This window comes from Coturnix japonica, chromosome 34 (assembly GCF_054131305.1).
Source record: "Coturnix japonica strain WE chromosome 34, WE-NBRP24, whole genome shotgun sequence".
NCBI lineage: Eukaryota > Metazoa > Chordata > Aves > Galliformes > Phasianidae > Coturnix > Coturnix japonica.
The window spans coordinates 4,457,952-4,478,285 of NC_140696.1; the positions used below are offsets into that span (position 1 = coordinate 4,457,952).

General features: G+C 48.6%; 1 protein-coding gene across 23 annotated transcripts in view; it reads left to right on the top strand.

Annotated features, from left to right (window-relative positions):
* GRAMD1B (GRAM domain containing 1B) overlaps positions 1-20,334 on the top strand; it is a 96,516-nt gene that overhangs the window by 38,083 nt on the left and 38,099 nt on the right. For 3 of the 23 annotated variants that reach the window (XM_085526137.1, XM_085526139.1, XM_085526140.1), the window contains exon 1: positions 17,921-20,326. The exons of 12 other annotated variants lie outside the window; for them this stretch is intronic. In XM_085526137.1, coding sequence (XP_085382263.1) covers positions 20,316-20,326 — 11 coding nt within the window. In that variant the 5' untranslated portion in view covers positions 17,921-20,315. Of the gene's footprint in view, positions 1-1,191; positions 1,313-1,994; positions 2,039-6,145; positions 6,391-6,588; positions 6,813-17,920; positions 20,327-20,334 lie in introns of those variants that run through there. 8 more of the 23 variants (XM_085526125.1, XM_085526127.1, XM_085526141.1 and 5 more) reach the window with 7 other exon arrangements.

Below are 20,334 nucleotides of genomic sequence, written 5' to 3' on the forward strand. Positions count from 1 at the left end.
TCCATCTGGCTTGTTTTCCTAAACACTGAGGTGCAGAACAGTCAAACTACTGCTTCCATACATTCTGGGGCCCTTCACAGTTTTCTTTCTCTTTCCCCTTAATGTTCACTTGTTTATTCCATTCCCTCCCACTAACATCACTAACAGGATTTTGTCTTGCTTGCACGTTCCATAGAAGCTCATGGTTTTTGACAGCTGCTCCCAACTCCTGCAGGCTTTCCTTTCTTCCCACATGGGAGAACCAAACCACACCTCACATGCAGTGCTCTGAGCTCTGCCTGCAGGTCACATCTTCTCCAAGGAACTCATGCCACAGCCTGAACCTTTTGTTTCTATCATGTGGGTGCCTAAACAACTCATGTTTTAGTTCACAGGGAGCTTTGAGGCTTTGCAGGCTCACACCCCAAACTAATGCAATGGTATGGCTGTATCTATTCATAGCAGTTTGGATCCTCACCCAGAGCTCAGTGTGTCACACTGGGTTGTTCCCTTCCGAAAAGTGGACTTCCTCAAGAGACGTTTCCTGTTTTGCTTTTAAGCTCCCGAGCTGGAATTAGCTGCTGTAATGAGAGTGCAGAGTGGGAACTGATATTTACGAGTAGGTGACTACATGAAAGACAGCAGAAATACACCCTTTTAGTGTGCATTTCAGTACATTGAATACAGCAAAGCTCAATGAGGCTGCTTTATGGGGTGTGTGTGCATGTATGCCTGTGCACAAGAAATGAGTAGCACAGCTTTGCAGAAAATAGGTAGCTGCCCTTGAATTCGTGTAAACTGTTGAGTGCATTGTAAATTACATACCAGTGCCCCCTGGGCTTTGTGTACTGTAGTGTGCAGTGCCTGCCGTGTGCCGAAGCACCGCTTGCTGCACTGCTCTATGAATAAGCACTTTCATGCAGTGATGTTTCCAGCCCTTAGAGGCTCTTAATTTGACTGAGCTCTGCGGTGGTTTTTTTCCAGCCTTCCTCTCCCTCCCTCCCAGCCCGGATTGCTCACGTCTCTCTGCTCTGCCAGCACCGGAGCACTCTGACCACTGGCGTGCAGCGGCTCCTGGCTGGCTCATCAGCTCCAGCCTGGTTTTGTGTCTGGAGCAGACCAGGAGGAGCGAGAGGGAGAGGCTGTGGGTGATGGTCGGGGCTGGCTGAAGTCACCCTATGCCACCAATCGCTGCCTCGGCAGCTCCGGGTGCCTTTTGACGCCAGCACAGATTCACCTTAGAGGATGATTTGATATTTGCAGCGTCTGAGCTGACAGTGTGCACCACAGAGTCCTTAGTGTAGGCCCAGTCATTTCTGTGTGTTATCCTGAGGTGAGTGCTCTCAGTAGGGTGCAGATGACTAACCTCCACCTTTCATTTTCTTTTTTATTCCTCTGCACGTGTTACTCTCTCTTTAAATGGTCTCTGCTATGCTTATCTTCTCTTGCAGCACTGCTTCTCTGCCTGTCTGGCTGTCTTTTCTCACGCTATCCTTTCCTCTTCCTTCCCCCCCTTCCTCCTCCTCGCACCTCATCCTTCCTCCTTCACCCACTGCGCTGCCCAGGCCCCACTCCTTTGTCCTGATTTCTGAAGCACCTACATTAGGGGGTTTGTTGCCCCTCTCCCCTCCCATAGAGCAAGAAGGAGGAAGAGCAGCATGGCCTCTTACCCCCAGGCAGGCATGGGTTGCTGCCTGCTCCCTGCAGGAGCTCAGACTTGAAACCAGGGGGAGGAGGCAGGCTGTTCCCCAGCATCCTACACTAATCTGGGGGTCAGCAGCAGGGAGGGCTGCTGAATTACATGGATTCTGTGCCAGCCTCCAGTTGGGAATCTAAATTGGGACTGTCAGCTTGAGATGCTTTTCCTTTGTGTTTGGGGGTAGCATGGTGAGTTCTTCTATGACTTCCATGTTGCTCCCATCCACCTGTCAAACTGTCTGTCCTTTCTTCACCATCCTTTTCTTGACTCTCCTTTTCTCTCCCCCTTTTCCTTCAATGCCCTTGTTTACTGATAGGCCAAGCAGAAAACATGGAGACGTCTGATATGGCGACAGCAAAGGTAGGATGGAAATGCTGCCGGCCTCACTGTGCGTAAGTGGTTTCGCTTGGCAACTTCTTACTTTCTCTCACCCTTTTTGCTTTCTCCAGACCCTTTTCCCTGAAGCTGGGAGTGGTTTTAGTGCTGAGGGTTGGCAGCAGGGTTTGCATTCCAGGATAAAGTTGGTTTTGGGGCTGTGGTCTGTGCAGAGCTTTTCTTGTAAGATTTCAGAATCTTCCTGCCCTAAAATATTGATGCTTTAGGCTGAGGTGGGGATAGGAGAGATGTGTGGGGGTCTGCATTGCTGCCAGCGGCAGTGCTGCCTTTGTCCAAAGGAAAACCTGAGAGAGCTGGGATGCTGGCTGCAGCCTGCATTGCTGCTGTATGAGAAAGGATCGCTAGAGGGTGCTTAAGGGGAAGGTTTCCCACCGAGTCTGTCTTGTGGAGCAGAAACGCCTTTTAGCAGCTTAATTTTCTTCTCTTTTTTTCATTATTATTATTTTTTGAAGGGGGGGAGGAGGGGAAGCACCACAAGGGAATGCTGATTGATACAATAATTGGAGCTTGTAGATGCATCTGCCCTTTTAATGCAAGGCTTCTGTTCTGGCTTTGCTCAGGCTGTAGGTTCTGTTCTCTGGGCTGGCAGATGGGAAATGTGTGGGAATGGAGGGGGGAGAGGGTGAGATGGGGTGGGGAGAGAGATGGATGCTGCACGTGGCTTCTGCATGCTCCTCTAGGGAGGACTGGGAAGCATTAAGCTGGCTCACTATTAGATGCTTCTGTATCATAGCAGGGGAAGTTGATGGTGTCTCTGTAGCAAATGGTTGTTTTCTATTGTGCCCCCAATGCAACTTCACCTGGCACTGAGCGGGATTGAGAAGGCAGAACTTGGAAAGAGGGAAATGGCATCAGTGGTTACAAAGCACCTGCACTGAGCTGGATGCTCAAGCCTGGCAGTGTGATATTCTGTGCTCCAGGAGGCACCTGCTTCACATAGAGGTAGTCCACAGTTCAGAAACCCATGGTGCTGTCCAGATTGAAGGGCTTTGTCCTATATCTTAGTTAAATTCAAGTGAAGTAATTATTTTCCCCTTTCCCATTTATTTCTGCTGAATACTGTGTATTTTCCACTTCACACTGCCATAATTCCTCCAAGACTGCACCATGCTTGTGGGCAGCTGCCCTGTTTAGCCCCAGGACTGGGTTATAGGGTTTGAGTTTATGGCATTAGTTAATAAATTCTATGAAATGCTTCAGGGTAAACACAACGTTATAAAGGTAAAATCCTTCTCACTATTATGTTTGCATAGACTTCAGCTGCCAGTCACTGCATACCCACAAAGAATTGGAGGAGGAGGTTTAACTGGTTTATTTCTGTCAGCCTGAGTGCTGGGAGCATCCCAGGGCTGTAGCACAGGATGTCGCTTACTTCCATGGCTGCTCTCCATTGTATTGCACTGCTGCTTCCTTTGCTGCTGGGACACCTTCCAGGGCATCTCAGGAACTGGCATTTCCTGCCATGCCAGAGAAGGGTCCCATATTGAGTGCTTCAAAAATGAAGGCATGGCTTTGAGCAACGTGCAACTTGTGGCTTTAGTCTTGGGGTGATCATTCACTCCTGTTGTAAGGCTTTCTGGGCAATCAAATGCTACTTGCCCTGTATGTGCTGTGGCCCATTGCATTGGGCTTGCAACATGCCGTCCCATCACCTCACAACTTGGCTTCTAACTGTCCCAATAAATGTAGGAGCACTGTTTCGTTTTTTTTCCTTTGCCCCTTGCTGAGAACCAGAGGGTAACGCAATTAACCCATTAACAAAGCAAATTGCCTCCACGTGATGCTCAAATGCTTCCCAGGAAAGCATGAATCACCTTCCAGGTAATCAGCGAGTGGAAAGGTGGAACATAAGTCAGAGAGATGGTTTCCATTCCCCTCACAGCAGAGGGGTTCTGCTTTCTGCACTGCATGTGTGCACATGGCAAGTCCTCGGTGCTGCTGGTGTGGTGCAGAGGTAATTAAGCTCCTGATTTACGTCTTCTGTCTTGAAGGAAATCTGTTTGTCTTATGAGCTGTAACTCGAACAATGAGTGAAGTGAGAAAAGATGCCTGTTAGCAGAACCTTGGGGTTCTTTCTTCTGTGGGGATACTGGTTGGCTTGTATTAGATGGCTCTTGCTGAGGCTGCTGTGGGGAGTAAGGGGAGAAAGATGATGGAGTAACACAGGATAACTGGCTGCTATTTTTCCACTCAGAGGGTGATGACACACTGGAACAAGTTATCCAAGGAGGCTCGTATTTACACTACGGTCTTATTTTCAGTTACTGTTTTTTGCTGTTCATGTGGAAAGAGAAAAGTTTTTGCCCCAAGGAAGGATAGTTTGGGTGGGCTCTGCACACAGGGTATGATCATCAAAGATGATCTGTGTTCACATTGACACAATGCACAGCCTGCCCTTGGAGCTTCTATATCACAACACGATGAGCATCTCCTTGCAGTGCAGTCTTAAATCAGCACAGCTTGCCCAGTTTCCACCCAGAGCTTTATGGCAGAGCCAGAACTGCCTTTGATCCCTTAAGGCCCCAGTTCTCTTTTCTGCTTTCCTATTCTGCTCTGTGGGATGGATGCTCAGGATAGAGTAGGTAGATAATTTATCTGGGATTCAGCTTGTGTGTGACTTGTAAGTATTCTTAGCACTGTGGAGGTGGGCAGGGTGGTTGCACGTAGCCTACCTCTCTTGATATGTACACGTGCTCTTTTGTTCTCCTATTTAAATTTTAATATTACTCGTTCCTCTTGAGTATTGCATGCAGATGAAGGAGGAGAAGGGAAAGGGTTTACCTGCACATTGCAAACTGCAACAGAGGGAGCAGCTCAAGGAAGGCAGAACTGAGAGTGTCCAAAGCACTCACATAGGGTGACCTGTGGTCCTCTCTCTCAGGCTGTGAGCGCTGCAGACAGCAGATCCCAGCTGAGCTGTGATGGAGATGGCAGCACCTGCCAGTCTGATGCTCACACAGATACTTCCCACTTCTAAGTGATCTATTTCCTTTGATAATTTCCTAACCTTCACGTTACTCTTCTGTATATTATTTTTAAAGTACATGACTGCTTATCTCTTAATACCTTTCTTGCCTGAGCTTTGATTTCTAAACATGTGACTGCAGCATTAGTCTGTCCCAGATTTGCCAAGCTTGCAGGTCTCCTGACCCATTTTGCAGCATTGTGATTTGCTTCCCTCCTTGCAACCTGCAGGCCGCAGATGTGCAGCATTTCATGGTGTGAAGTGGAGCTGAGGCCAGGCAGCTCATATAGAATTGGACCTTATGGGGGCTGAGATTTGAGGGCAGCTGTGTGTGGGATGCAGTTCCCCATTCAGTCATTGCTTCCTTCTGCAGCCAGCTCAGTATTAAATGCTGAAGCAGAAAGTGCAACCCGTGTCACAAGCGTGGGGGAAGCCAGGTGGATGATGGGGTTAACACCAAATTGCTTTTTCCCTTTTGCAATTGGACTTCTGAGAAAGGCATCTCGGCATCGCTTGTGTGCTTTCTGAAACTTCTGCCCCCTGCTGAGAAGCCGGTTTCCTTTCAGCTGCGGCTTTTGAATGCCCAAAGCCATTTCCAGCTGAAATCAGAACTAGAAATCGGCTTCTGCTTGTTGTGATTCATTGAGGGGAGGGGGGGAAATGTCTAGTGCTGCTTTTGAGCGGGATGATGCGGAGGTGAGGAGGAACTTTGTGCTTTGTGCAGGTGATGTGCGTTCATCAATGGCTTCTTCCTACTCAGGGCCAATTGCACATTAAGCTTTTTAAGCCAGAAGTGCTGAACTCGTCCCCCCTGCTGTTGCAGATGGGGGTTTAGTGTTGTCCCATTAATAGCGGTGTCACGGCTGGGCTGTGAGGTTCGTCATTCAAAGAGTAACACAAACTCAGCTCCCAAATAGATCCTTCATGATACGGAGGGAGTAATGGGCATTTCTCCCCCTTCTGCGTCACCCACTGCCCTGCAGCGCCTGCCTGCCCCATCCCCATCCAGCACAGCCCGGTATCGGAGCACAGGAGCGGATCTCAGGCCGGTGCCGGTGCCGTGGGCGGGCCGTGCGGTGCCGTGCGGTGCCGCACATGCTCAGCAGGCGGCGGGGCGGTTCGGGAGCCGGCGGTGCGGCTGCGGGCGGCCCTGCGCCTCTCGGCCGCGCTCGGGGCGGGCGCCGGGGGCGGGAGGCGGCGGGGCCGCGCCGCTGGGGGGTTCGGTGTATGGGGTTCGGCGGCCGGTTCCGCTCCAATATGTCCTGCGAGCTGCGGAGCTGGCGGTGGGCACGCAAGGACGAGGGCAGAGGCTTCTCGTGACTGTACTGATGAAAGGCTTCAAGCTCGCCTGGTAAGCGCAACGCCGGGGCGAGAGGGGGGGTGATGCGCTCCCGAACGCCGCTCCGCCGCAGCAGCCCTGCGGGGATCCCCTGTATCCACGGTGCTGTTCCTGCTCGGGTATCTCCGTCTCATTGCGGCGCTGTCCTTTGCTCCGGGCATCTGATGCCGCCGCTTCTCCTCCTCTGATTGCTCTGCTCGGGGCTGTGCATGAATTTGCATCCCTGGATGCGCGCACATCGCGTCCGCGCACCTGAGAGCCTGGAGAGTACGTATAGAGATAGAGAAAAACAGAGCTTTTCACCCGAAGAAAGGTGGTGAATATGGCTTGTGCCCTACGTGTGTGGAATGGCTTCTGCTAGGCTCGCCTTTTAAATAGCTGCTCTCGGGGTTATATGCACCTTGTCGACATCTTTCCATAAGGACGCCCTGCAGGTATCGCGGCGCTCTGAACCACCGTGCTGCTCCGGGGGGGCTCGGGGTTGCAACCCAGGCTGCATCGGGGAGCAGAAGGGATGGGTGTGGGGATGGAAGCTGCTTAGCAAAGCTGGGTGTGTATCCGAAATGTTTGCATGTAAATATTCTCATTGCTGGCGTTTATTTTTAAGGTCGGTGTTTTATATGGGTAGGTGATATATACGGTTGCAGTTCTGCGTATGGCGTGTTGAATTCAACTCGATTAGCTGTATAAAACCTTGAGCATGTCGAAAGTACCGAGCTGCAGTCAATAGCCTCTGAATCACAAAGATGAAATCAATTTAATTACAACTTTATCAGATGGGAACGGTTCCGTGGTGGAATGATGGAATGTGACTTTGTAATTTGGATTGAAATCACTGAGGGGATGGCAAGGCCTGTTTCTTAACCTAAAGATTCCTCTGTAATGGTAGAGGCAGTAATCGTAGGGATAACGGCCTCTTGCTGAACTCTGCAGCTTCACATCAGTTTGAATTTAGTACTTTGAGATGCTTGGCCATAAAGTGTGAGAAAGCAGCGAAGTTCTTCTTGGTTTGTTGTTTTGTTGATCGTGGCTATTTTTATTGTTATTCTTTTTGCTGTGGAAGAAAAGCAGTAGGGCACAGCAGTAGGAAGCATCCTGTACTGGGCCCCAGGGGACGGGCTGGAGCCAGAGATGACTCAATAGAGCATCACTTCTGATTTCTATAATCTTGCCTTTTATTTAATTACAGTTAAAGCCTTTAGAGTTTTCCTGCATGTGTATGAGCATACATAAGGCAGAGCTGTTGGAAATCACATATAGCTTCTCTGTCCCCTTTGCTGCTTTACGTGGTGTGCAGTCGGGCTGATGAGTTGCATAATAGCTGAGCGTACTACCGGGTGAAGCTGAGTATGTGTTAGAAATGCCATGATGGTGTGGATCTGCAATAACATGGCACCCTGCTGCATTCAGCTCTGCCCATCCGTGAGCAGCACTGGGCCGTTCCTGTTAGTTGTGTAACTGGAGCACTTTTGCACTCCCAGTTCTATCACAGCTCTTATAATGATTAGCCTGGGAACCAATCTGTTAATTTTGTCAGGCTTCAGAGGTGAGCAGGTGGTGCTGGGCAGGAGCAGGAGCTGGATTGGGGCATGAGGGCATCACTGAAATGGTTGTGGTGTTTTTAGCTCTGCCCTCTCAGCTGTGTGTGCCTGGAGCTGCTGTGTGCACAGTGCTGCCCTGGGGCTGTGTGGGCAGCAGGGAGCTGTGCAAATGGCCTATGCTGTTCCCTGGGAACGCTTAGAGAGCGATTCCCAAACCCCAGCACCCCTTTCATCTCCCTCAGAATCCCTAGAGAAACAGGTGAGCTGTTTTGATGGCTCACTGTGTTTAATAGAAGCATGCAACGTTTTGAATCTCTGCAGCAGTTGTTATGCTCCTCCTCAAGGACGTCTGTGTTTGCACACACTTTCATTTACTTTGCTGTTCAGCCGCATCCAGGCACCAAAGGGTGTGTTAAGGATGCTGTTTAAGTCCTGGTTCACCTATGAAGATGTGTGTGTGTGTCCCTGCTGGATTGATCAGTGTGGATAACCAGGAGCACAGACCTAAACAGAGACTGCAGAGTTCTCTGCTGCTTGTTGGACCTGGTTCCGATACCTCCACGTGGGTTGGATGGCCTCAGATATTCATAATGAGTTTGCTTTGCAGGGTTAGCATTCATTTCAAGTGGAAAAAGCGCCTCAAACGTGGTTTAGCCTTTGCTTTAGAAGCAGTGGTTCCAGTTTGACGTGGCACTGCTGGGGTTAATGCAGATTTCCGCATGGAACAGTTCTGAAAGGACACATGATTTCGTTCTGTACCAGGAAGGGCAGCAGCGCGGGGACAGAGTGCTGTCAGCAGGAGCTGCCCTCTCTGACCACGAGGATGTGCACCCTCCTGCCTTCAGCCCACCCCTTGGTTGGGTGCTCCTGCTCTGCTCAGGATGCTGCAGGGCGTTTTCTCAGGGTGCCTTTGGCCACTTGTGGGTCTCATGGGGGAGCGTTGTTTTGGCACAGGACCACGTGCTGAGCCCTGAGACGATGTCATGCAGTTTTTGCAGCCCGCCGCCTAATTTTGCCCAAAAATGATCTCATCACCATCTGGTGTCGTGTCAGTGCTGCGTGCTGTCGAGTCACTGGGCTGTCACAGCACACTGCAGCACAGCACAGTCCTGCTGTGTAACCATCATGGCTTTGTGACATCGCACTGTGACAGTACAGTGTTGCTGTACAAAGCCATGGAGTCCAGCATCCTGCTATCCAAAATAATCCTGCGGTTCCCCGGTGCCTCGTTACCACCCCACAACATGCATTTGTCTCATTGGGGCCCGGTGTCCTGGTTTGATAAGTCATCTTCCTGTCACGGTGTGCTGCTCTAATGCTGAGAGAGAACTTGTGCTTTCTCTCCCCTCCAGTTTCGGGCACTGCTGCTGCTGTGCTCCCTTCCTCTGGGCTGAAGCAAATGACTGAAGAAGTCATGCAGGGACCAAAGCAAGCTGGTAGTTGAGCTCCATGTCCCATAAATAGGATGCTGAGCAAAGCTCTGCCTCTTTTTCTCCTTCCTTTTTCATGGCTTGTTTGTTGACTGGGATATTTCTCAACCTCAGGACCTGCTGTATGGAACCTACAGAGAAAATAAAGGCCGAAGGCTCTACCTAAAAATAAGCCTGTAATTCATTTTTCTGTAAGTGCCTGTGGGTGAGGAAAAAACTGTGAATGTTCCAACACCCTACTTATCTGAAGGAAGGATCTATTATATAGTTGTGGGGGTGGGATGGGAACTAGGTAGGGTTACAGAACAGCAGAGCTAAAATTAGCCCTTGCTTGATGTCAGGGAGCAGGGAAGATTAACGTGGGGTGTTTTCAGTTAGGCAGCAGTGATTGCAGGATTCTTTTGCTTTCAGAGCTGGCCAGAGCCCTTGCAGAGGGTCCTAACAGGGTCTTAGGGCCACAGGTATTCAGGAGAGGAGTGAGGGGTTCCATCAGCATCACTCTATTCCTGTGTACCTTTGTCCTTACGGTCCAGCCTTGCAGCATCTTTGAAGCCTGAAAGCTGAAAGCAGGGGTGTGATACAGAGCATCTGGACTTGCTGTAATGCAGTGAAGTGACACGTGTGGGCGTGGGGTGTCCAGGATTCACGCTTCCTTAATTAAACAGTGAAACAGTGATGCGGCGTAAATAGCTTTTAGCTTCACCTCCACGCCGCAGAGTGTTAAAGAGCCGCCCTGGGCGGTAGAAATGAACTTGGTTCTATTGCATTGCAAACGAAAGATGGGTTTTAAAAGTGGTTCTTGCTCAGATTTGTTGGAGGAGGGTAGCAAAAGAGTTCAGCTGAAATGACATAATTGTGCTGTTGTGCGTATTGTGTTTAACTCCTAACAGGAAGGTCAAACTGTTATTTGTGTCAGAGTGCCCTGTGTTAACCGGCTCTTTTTGCCTCTACATCTTTCTTTCTTTCTTTTTCCCCTTGTGCTTTTTGTTCTGCACGTGGATGTGGGGACTCAGAGTGTTCCCGTTTGCTGTGCTGTGGTGGGAAGAGGGAACCATATTGGTAGGTCAGTCTGCACGTTGTTCTGCATCCAGAATATTCTGGGTTATCTGGCTGAACCTCTGGCAGTTGTGGGCTCTCTGCTTCCTCTCTTAGCAGGACCAAACGTTACGATGTTGTGTCAGATGGCACAAAGAACTTCCAATGGGGATCTCTAGATTAATTTTGCAAATGGTTTCACGGTACGATCAAGTGATTAGCGGCGGGTTTTGTGCTAATTTAGCTGGGCTTTTAGGGAGTGGGAAGCGATAGCAAGCAGCTGAGAACCCAGGCCATGTGTGCTGATGGGAAGGGAAAACCTCGCATGCGATTCGCATGGCCAGGCTGTGCTCAGCTGCAGTAACCCAGCCAGAAATAGAACCGAGATCGGCTCATTTCCAGTTTTTGTCCTGGGCCGCACGTTGAATTAATACCTTCAGCGCTAATATGGTATAAAGTACAATCAAAGGGACTTTTGGAGTTGAAAACAAACAAACAAACGAACAAATTACAGTGGTAATAGACTGCGTGAAGAAAAACTGAGTCATTGTGAGCCCCTTGGTCTGAGATTTGGTTTGCTCTGGTTCTGCGTGATGCCGGATTTGCAGAGCTCCCCTTTGGTGTCATTTTGTTTGCAACAGGGTTTGCTTTCAGCATCGGATTTTGACTCCAAACGTGATGAACTGACGACGTTTTGTTCTGTAATACACATGTGCTGATGGAGAGCTCTGTGAGGACAGCATCTCATACACTGTGGCAGTGCAGAGCTGTGCTGCCAGCACCCAGCATCCATCCTTCAGATTTCTCCTTGGGCTGCAGATTATCGTGACTGATTGGATCCCAATCATTTGTGGTCCCTCTAAAATTGCCTTCTCTGCTTATCGGATGGTAAAATCGCCTTGCTGGCTGCGTAGTCCTTCAGCAGCCTCACAAATGTCAAGTGAAGGGCAAACTGCTTGGAGCCGTCCTGCAGCCAATGCTTGCTCAGGGCTGAGAGCAGTGAGGCTGCAACGTGGCTCCTCCTGAGGTGCCTTTCTTTGGGTATACGGTAGGAAAAACACATGAAAAGAGGTAAATACAGTAAAGAAGTGGTTGTGGGTAAGATTTATCAAGAACTGGTAGTCTCTATGAAGGCGTAAATGTGGATTGGAGGCTCTTGGTGTGCTGTTTAACCACTGAGCACCTTCCAATGAGAAGCAAGGCCCAGGCTGGAGGAGCTGGGAATTGGAAGAGACCATTTATGCCAGGGTCTGTCCAGATGGATCACAGTCTTGCCCCCATGCTGCTTTCTCTGTCTGCAGCATGGGGCACGCCATTGCTCTCTCTTCCCCCTTGCGCTCCCTCCTGCTGAAGCCGTTTGGTATTTGCATGTGCAGGAAGGGGATGGAGAGCACTGTTCAGCAGTGCTGTGTGTGATTCACCCCACGTGTCTCAATGGTTCTATTGAAGTAAACAGAAACACTCACATATTTTACATTTTTTTTGCTCAGTCAGGGCTATTCTGTTTGATAAGTGGGCAAGGTCAAGGCTTGAAAGAGCCAACTATTGCCATCAGAGCACCAGAGTCAGCATCCTGCTCAAGAGTCTCTTTTGGTTGATCACGTTTGCCCTTGGGAACAGAGCTCCTCAGTCTCCAAGCTCACCAATGTCATTCCTTTGCCCTGTTTAGCAGCCCTGTGCTTGTTCTTGAGCGTTCCTTTGCATGTGGCTCATTTCAGTCCTGGTTGTAAAGTGCAACTCAATATCAGCCTGCTGTTATGTTTGTAATTGATACTTACTATGAGCGGTAACCGTTAATTTTCAGTATTTTGAGTCTGGAAAAGTAAATTATATAAATCGAGATATAATAGCAGTAATACTATCCAAGCATAAAATAAGCAAGTTCAAAAGAGGGTATTTCAGACCAAAACAAATGCTGCGCGTAAGTTTGTTGCTTTTCTTTTCCTTCTGCAACTCGTTTAGAGCCACATGCTCAATGCAAGATGGTAGAATGCCTTCTCTAAGCTTCTCCTGCACTGGTGCTTTCCATTTGGCCAGCTTTAGGTTTCACTTTGTGCAGTGGTTTGCTGTACCATTTCTTATGGATGGAACGCTCTCTCTGCTTAGCCAAGGGGCCTGGAGTGGATGTTCTGCTTTTTGTTTGCTAACATGGGATGTGAAGTGCTGCCATTGACATTGGGTGGAGTCACAGCCACTCTACATGTATGGCAAAGGAGCAGACATGGAAGGATGTGATTTGATGGCAGGGATTTGGTATTTGGGGTAATTTTAAACCACTTGGAATCTCAGGTTTTGGATGAATGTGGTTTCACCACACCTGATTTTGGAACTAGAAGGAGAAAGAAGGAGGAGAGCATGAGTTGGGTGAAAATGATGTAGGGCAAAAGAAGTAGGTATATAGTCAGGAGTAGTAAAAAAATATCCATATATTCACATGAAAAAAGGCACCAAATTAGCTGTGGGGGGAGGAAGGAAAACAACTTATCTTTGGTGTAGAGAACAGCTCTGTCTTTAACTAAATGTGTTCTTTAAATGAAATACTAAGCAAACAAGCCTGGGTTTAAATGACAGCAAGAAGAGAATCCAAGGATTCCAGGGGAGTCGTTTGGAAGCTCTACACAAGTGAGGGATGGTACACGAAGTGCTGTGAATTAAAAGGTTTGCTTTGGGGACAGGCATTTGAGAAAGCTGGTGGATAGAGCTGTAATTTTGGTGTCTTTCTGACCCGTTAGGAATGGAAATAAAGCAGCTACACAGTTCTGAAAGAAGCATCCTTTGTTTATGAGGAAATGGGGTTGTGGGTTTGCAGCCCTCCGTAATGCAGTAATTAAGGAGTGGTGTGGCGGCCTTCAGTCTGACGTACGTTTTAGGAACGGGGTTTGGGAGGTGAACTGCTGCTTAGCTGTAGGCCTTGGAAAGATGCTCTGTGCTGTGTCAGCTGCAGCTCAGGGACACTGGCCAGCATTCAGTGGCTGGTTCAAGGCAATGAAACTGCATCATCGGTTCAGATACACGCAATATTGGTTTTCCAAGGTTTTTTTTTCCCTGTTGGAGGGCAGGTCATAGCAGAAGTGATTTTGGAAACAGATCTGAAATTGTGTTGGTTTTTGGTGTTTTTATTTTAGTGAGAAGGTTTTGCAAATGGCTCTTTGCCACGCAAGGAGAGTTTCATGCACAAGAGCCAATGCAAATCCTGAGGAGTTACAGCCACTACAGGCCATGCAGGAAAAGGGTAGAGAAAATGAAATGATAATAGCCTTGGTTTGCAGATGACCAGCCCACCACATCACTGCCATTTCTCCTAGCTGATATGGCTGAAGTTATTTATTAATGCCTTTATTAATGGCTGCCTAATGCCGTTTATGAACATGGCAAATGGAAATGGCTGTACCACTTCTCTCATTCTCCCGACTGCAGTGATTTGCCTTCAGCCTCATTTCTTCCTCTCAATTTAGTTTCATCTCACTGCTCATTGTTATAAGATCTTTTAATCTCTCTCTCTCTGTGGCATTTACATTCTTCAAATATTTGTTGACTACTTTGCTTTGTTTAACCTCCAAGTGTCTTTTTGTAAATGAGCCTCATGAATAATGTGATGTTTTTGTTGCTTTCCTTTGAGTTTATTCCTCTACAGGAATGTGGAGCTGTGCTGCTGCTCCTTTGCGTTCTCAGTTCCTTGGCTTGATGTACGTGCTTTGCTGTTGCCTCTATAACGCCTGTATGGAGTAGGAACGAAATAAAGGAGCAGTGCTGACTGCTCCTTTGTCATCACAGGAGGCCTCTCTGCTTTTCAGAGCACTGGGATATTTGCTAAAGCACAGCTCATGTGTTGCATGGGATGCCAGGGATGTGCAGGACAGGTGGGTTGCAGCAGGAGGTGACAAGAGTGAGGAGGCTGTGACATCTGCAGCTGCAGCCAGCAAAGGGAGCAAGGAGCAGGCAGGGTTAAGGAAACCCTGCTGATGTGGGATACGAGCATTCTTAAAGAGACAGTGGGTGCGTTTCTTATTCCAGTGGGCAGCAGCCAGTTCAGATGCCAGAGCTGGTGGCACGTTGCAAAGAAGGCTTTGTTTCAGCTCTACCAGGCTGCTATCAGAGCAGGGAATCTGTGTGTCAACTACTTTTGCGAACACAAAATGCATCGGAGCAGGGAGAAGCTCGCGTGCTTTAATGCTCTCTCCCTCAGCAGAACTGCTGCTGTCTGCAGTTTAAATGCTTTCAGAATCGGATAGCAGAGGAGCAGGGAAGACACAGTGCTGTGCCTCGGGAAAGGCGACGTGGTAACAGGCGATGCAAGCAAGTTAGCTCTTCATTGCTCACCTCCCCAGCAGGCAGCAGGACTCTCCCTGTGGATGCAGGTTTCTGTGTGTTTGAGTGCGTGCAGAGGTCTGTCAGTTCCATGGGAAGATGTTCTGATGCAGTGCAGGGATGGGATGGGGTACAGGGGGTTGCTGGGATGGAAGGGAGTGGGGTGTAAGGGAGAAGCTGGGCAAGGCACTTAGAGAGCAGCACATCTGTGCTGTGCAGGAGTAAGGGCTGCACTGAGTGGCTGCTCAGTGGGTTTCTGGGTGAGGCCAGCAGGATTACAGGAATCCGAGCCCATCCTGGAAGGAAAGGGTCATGCAAGGTTAAGAAAGTCAATTAGTGAGAGTGGGGATGGATCCATTGTGTCTGAATGGGTGGCCAGAGAGAAGATTTCTAGTGGTTCCGGTGACGGGGGGTGGGTCTGAAAGCAGTGATTGGTGAAGGCTTTAAAAGGCTGAATTTGGTTGGAATAAAGAGATTTGAGCAGCCCCAAAAATCGGAGCAGCTGCTGTAACTGCAGCTGTATGACACGATGTGGAAGCGAACATTGCACCAGGCAGTGCTAAAGAAAGGGATGGCACCCTTGTAATGCTCTTTTCCTTTTAAATAAATGTACTCATGGGTCTGGGCTGTTCCCGTGCAGTGTGGTGTGGGGCAGGGAGTGCAGGGGACTGCAGCAGTGGGGCATGGCTGTACCAGGAGGCTGGCTGTAGCCTGGCTGCTGGGACTGAGCAGCTGATGTGCATTCTGCTCTCTCCAATGGCAGCTATTGAAGCTTTACCCAGATGGCAGGGAGTTCTCCCTTTGTGCTTGGCTTGCCTAAGGCAGTGTACATAAGGGTTGCTTCCTTGCTATTTGGAGCAAGAGTGGATGTGGCTTCCTCACATTGAGTGCTGTCCAAAGGATGGGATTGGTGTGCTTTGGGTTTGAGGTGATGTTTGACTGCTGCTTGTCTGATGTTGCTCTAAATATAACTGAAAATACAGTGATGTGTGCTGTTTACCTCTGCCCTAAAGGGGTAAGAAAAGAAATACACCAATAACAGAGGCAGTTTTGTAATGATCCTGCAGGAGCCTGTCATTAATGCTCAATCTCCTGTTTCTCCTGCTATTTATCTGTGTGTATGATGTCATTACTGTGGTTAACCTGTTGTTTTGCTTTTCCTTCCATCCTTTCTTAAACTGGGCATGCTTCTTGCACCTGGAATGCCCTCAGACCTTGCAGTCGAAGGTATCTCCTTGAGCACAGTGGGGTTTGGACTGAGCACAGCCTGGTGTCCCCATGCCCTTCACTGCAGGGTTGGAGGCTGGCAGTCAGCTATTGAGGGTGGGGTTCTGTCTGTCTGCAAGCTGCCCAGCCATCATCACAGTGCTAGGAAACAGAGAAATGCCAGTGTTGTGTTTAATGCTTGAGCTCCGAAATTTCTGCTGGTGTTATTGATGTTCTGGTTAATCTTCATTTCCAAGTACACTGACTGCTGTACGCGTTATCTGTCAGTGTGGCGTGAGTGCTTCTGGAGGGAAACATGCAACAGCTTATCATCAGTGCACTGGGGCAGAGCATGTGATGGCTCCAGAGGCAAAAAGGAGATGGACTTAATATCATACGAAAACTGGCAAGGAGGTCAGCCTTTTCCATTGCATCATCCCAAACCAGTAGGTTCCAGGCTGGAGCTGTTGTCTCTGTGTGGTCAGTTGGGTATTTGCTTTCTTTTGGCTATTTGTCCTTACCAGGATGCCACACCATGAAGGGATGTGATTCTTTTGTTTCCAATGCACAGAGCAGTGTTGGGCCTACTGAGTGTCATGGCCTCATTTCCCTTTTGCTGTCCTTCATCCCCAGTTTCAGATCCCACACTGATTTAAAGAGGGCTACAAGTTCATTACATATTCTCACAGGTAACGTTGTTTATGAAGACATTACTGCAGAGATCTTGGGTAATTCCACATGCGATAGCAGTGGTTGATGATAAAACTTCCTACAAAGATCCTGGGCACACTAAAATCAGTTGTCCTGTTTGAAGGAGGCTCCAGCCCTCCCTCAGGTGCCTTATCCCTTGGTGCTGCCCCTCAGTCCTCACTCACTGTCATGACATCTGTCACGACATCATGACACCTTTCCTGCTCTGAACCCTCCATGTGCAGTTTGGAGCTTGGTGCAATCCCAACAGGTAGGACTCTTTGTTTCCTGGGTGAGGTAGGATCTGCTGCTGTGAATGCCTTGAATTCTGTATGTTTCCTTTTGTGCAATTAAGGAGAGCTAATGAGCTCCTTTTAGTGCAGTCTCCTTGCAGAGGTAGCTGACCTCTTGTTAATCTTGGATTAAGTTCTTAGTAAGAACTGGCTCTTTGTGTGTCCCAGTTAAGATGTTGACACTTTGTTCTCTCTCCTTGTTCTCCTCCTCCCCCCTCGGCCTTCCCATGCCTTTGAGTACATGAATGCCTCCTTCCTCCCCCATGCTGGAGGAGCCCATGTGCTCATAGCAGCCATCGCACCCATGAAAATGCTGTTATCAGTTCTGAGTGCTCCAACAAGGTTTTGGCTCGTTCTGGTACCCATATGGGAGCACATTTCTTTTTGCAGAGGGAGAAGAAAGAGTTCTGGAAATTCTCTTTATTGTTTAACAGGGTGAGAATGCCGGGGTTTGAAGTGCAGCACCCACTTTGTGTGCTGGAGGCTGCCCCAATGTTCTGTGGGCAGGAGGCAGCCAACAGGACCGCAAATCCCAGTCACAGAGTGGAGAGTGTGATGGAGAAACACAGCTTCTGTGCTGCACCAAGGATGTGAGCACAACATTAATTACCATCCAAGTAAGTCAGCTACCCATTAACGCTAATCTTACTTGCAGATCCTGAGGTTGTAGTGTTCCACTGGGGATGCCCTGAGGACAGGTATACTGAGATTGCTGGTATGCCTTGCTGAAGCTGCCATCAAAAGTGCTGTGGGAGCGTAACTGTCCTTGGTTCTGTTCTGAACTCAGCTGAAGATTTGACCTGTTGGGTGAAACTCATGGCTCACACACTCACTCACTCCTTCCTCTGTGCATTCAGACTGTCTCCTGTGTATCCATTGTCAGCCTTGGGCTTTAATTACATGGCCAGTGCATCGTTTCCCCTCACCTGAGATTCAATATGCATCAACATGCTTGAGTTTCGGCTGGGCAGTGCTGTCTGCTGTAGGTGTGCGTGCTTGGAACCAGAGCTCCTTGTAGGAGTGCTACTGTTGTGGGAGCTTCCACCCAGTGTGGGGCTCATAAGTGCAGTGTTGGGGCAGTGGTGTGAGGTTGTGCTGTGGGAAGTTCAGCAGTCAAGGCCTCCCCAAGCTGACCTCAGAGGAAATAATGTGCTGGTGCTTGTCTTGCTTTTCTGGCACCACGGCAAGAGGTGAGAGTGTTATGTGCAGGCAGAACTGGTCAACGTAAAATGAGTTCTGCAACTCTTGAATTGAATGGGAACGGGTAGCTTAAGAGAACTTTGAAGATCCTCTTCCCAGTGCACTGTTACCAAAGGTTCAAAGTCTTCATAGTGACATGCATGGTGCTGCAGAGAACCAGAAACATACCCAGAATGTTTCTCCCTCTGTTGAATTCTTGGTTGAATTTTGAAGATCTAATTAAGTTCTTAAAGCACTTGAGGTTTCAAATTACCCATAACTTTGCCTTGTGCACACACCACCCAAGCAAAGCCTAAGGAGCTTTTCATCAGGTAAGCCTTGCATTTTTACAGCTGCTCTTACAGTGCTTTTAGAAGCCAAACTTTCTTTGGATTCATCATATCTCGTGTCTCTCTGAAGGATGGTCTTAACCTCAGGTGCTGGACTCATCTTGCCAATTCATGACCTGCTTTGAGCCTCAACGTGCTCTCAATGCGTGACTCTGAGTGTCATACAGAAACAAACAGAATAGGTTCACAGGCTGCGAAACAAAATGGGGTCATTCAGCCGCCTCCTTTGAAGTATAAAGACTTGCCCAAACTGATTTTTGTTTGAGGTACAGAACGGAATTTAGAAGAGCATGAAACCTTCCTTTGTGTTGTTTTCCAAAGTTGGGTTATCTTGCTTTGAATTAAGTAGTTTTTAGCACTGTTGCTTCTAAAAACGCATCTCTTTCATCTTGGCAGAGTTTGCTCTGCTGAAGCTGTGGTGGACGTGTAGAGTTAGAGCCTGAATTCAGGCATTAATGGGTGAAGTGGCAGTTGTCTCTTTTGGTGGCGTTATGGGTTATTTTTGGTGCTCTTTGTAAATCTCAGTTACTTGTGAACATGTAATTATTTGTCTGATAATATAATGTCTGATTTTAACAGAAGTCAGTCAGTTTAAAATCATGCACAGCATGTGAATTGCACGGGGGCACATGTGATGGTGCAAATCATTGATTCATAGAAGCAAAGCACCTCCTGCTCCCACTGCTTTAGATTATTTGAGGTGCTGGATGACCAGCCTTTGGGAGAGGTCTTTTGGGACAGTAGTACTGTAAGTGGTGACTGATTCTGAAGAGAAAATTATCAGCAGTTTCAGTGCCTGGAATGGGTAAAATACAACATAAGGAAGCAGAGGGCAGAGCAATGCATATTTACATCACTTAAGGTGTAGTGGGAGCAGTAGGTCTCCAAGAGGTCATTTGCAGCATCTAAATTTGGCTGCAGTTGCCTGGCTTAGGTACTCTGAATCATGCTCTGGAGTTGCCTTCCTGGCTCCATTGACACCACAGGGAGCTCTTACAGCAAACATATCTGATAGGTGATGAGAAGGTATGTGTTTTTAAACCACTGTGGCCAAACTGGTGCAGCATCTTTGGCCCAGGAGCAGGTGTGAGTGTCCTTCAGAAACCTCACTGACGCTACAACAAGAGTCACCAACTTCCCATGATACAACTCTTAAACAATCCCCAGGCCTGTTTATACATGGCTAGGCATGAAAAATTAAACCTCATTAGCTTTGTGGATGGAGTGAGCTAAATTGAGTTGAGGTCACCTTAATTCGGAATGTGTCCTCGCGGTGTTTCATTCAGTTTAGATAATCCACTTTGCCTGTTAATTAGGGTTTAATTTTCCTGACTGTTCTTGTATTGACATGCTTGCAGGTTTTGAAACTTTCTCTTAAAGGAATGGATGGGTGTGTGTGTGTGTGCAGGGAGAATGAAGGGATATATTCTTTTAACCCGGAGGATCTTCACTCATAGGCTTAGCCAAGACTTGACAAACAGCACCCAGAAATGCCAAGATTATAATCAGGGGCCATCGGGAAAAATCCCAGGAGCTCCCCCTCCCCCTTCTGGTGGGCAGGGATGGATCCCCAGGCATTAAGGGGCTCGCGTTATGTAAAGAGGCAGCCCACAGGCTGTGTGCATGCGCACGCGTGTGCGCGTGTGTGCGCGTGCAGCGGAGGGTGTGAAAGAGCCGGCATCACCAGCAGCACAAAGAGCAGGGAGGGGGGGGAGAGGGAGGCTGAACCATGGCAGGAGCCTGGGTAGTGTGTGGGGTGGCTGGGAGAGAGGGTTGGGGGTGTCCATAAGGACTCCCACCCCGATCCCCCATTCCTTCAGCACGGGCGATGGTGATGGAGGTGAGCACACACGAGTGCATGAATGAATGAATTCCTAGCTGCTCCGCGCTGCGTTCCGGTCCCTAATGGCTACCAGGTTAGTGT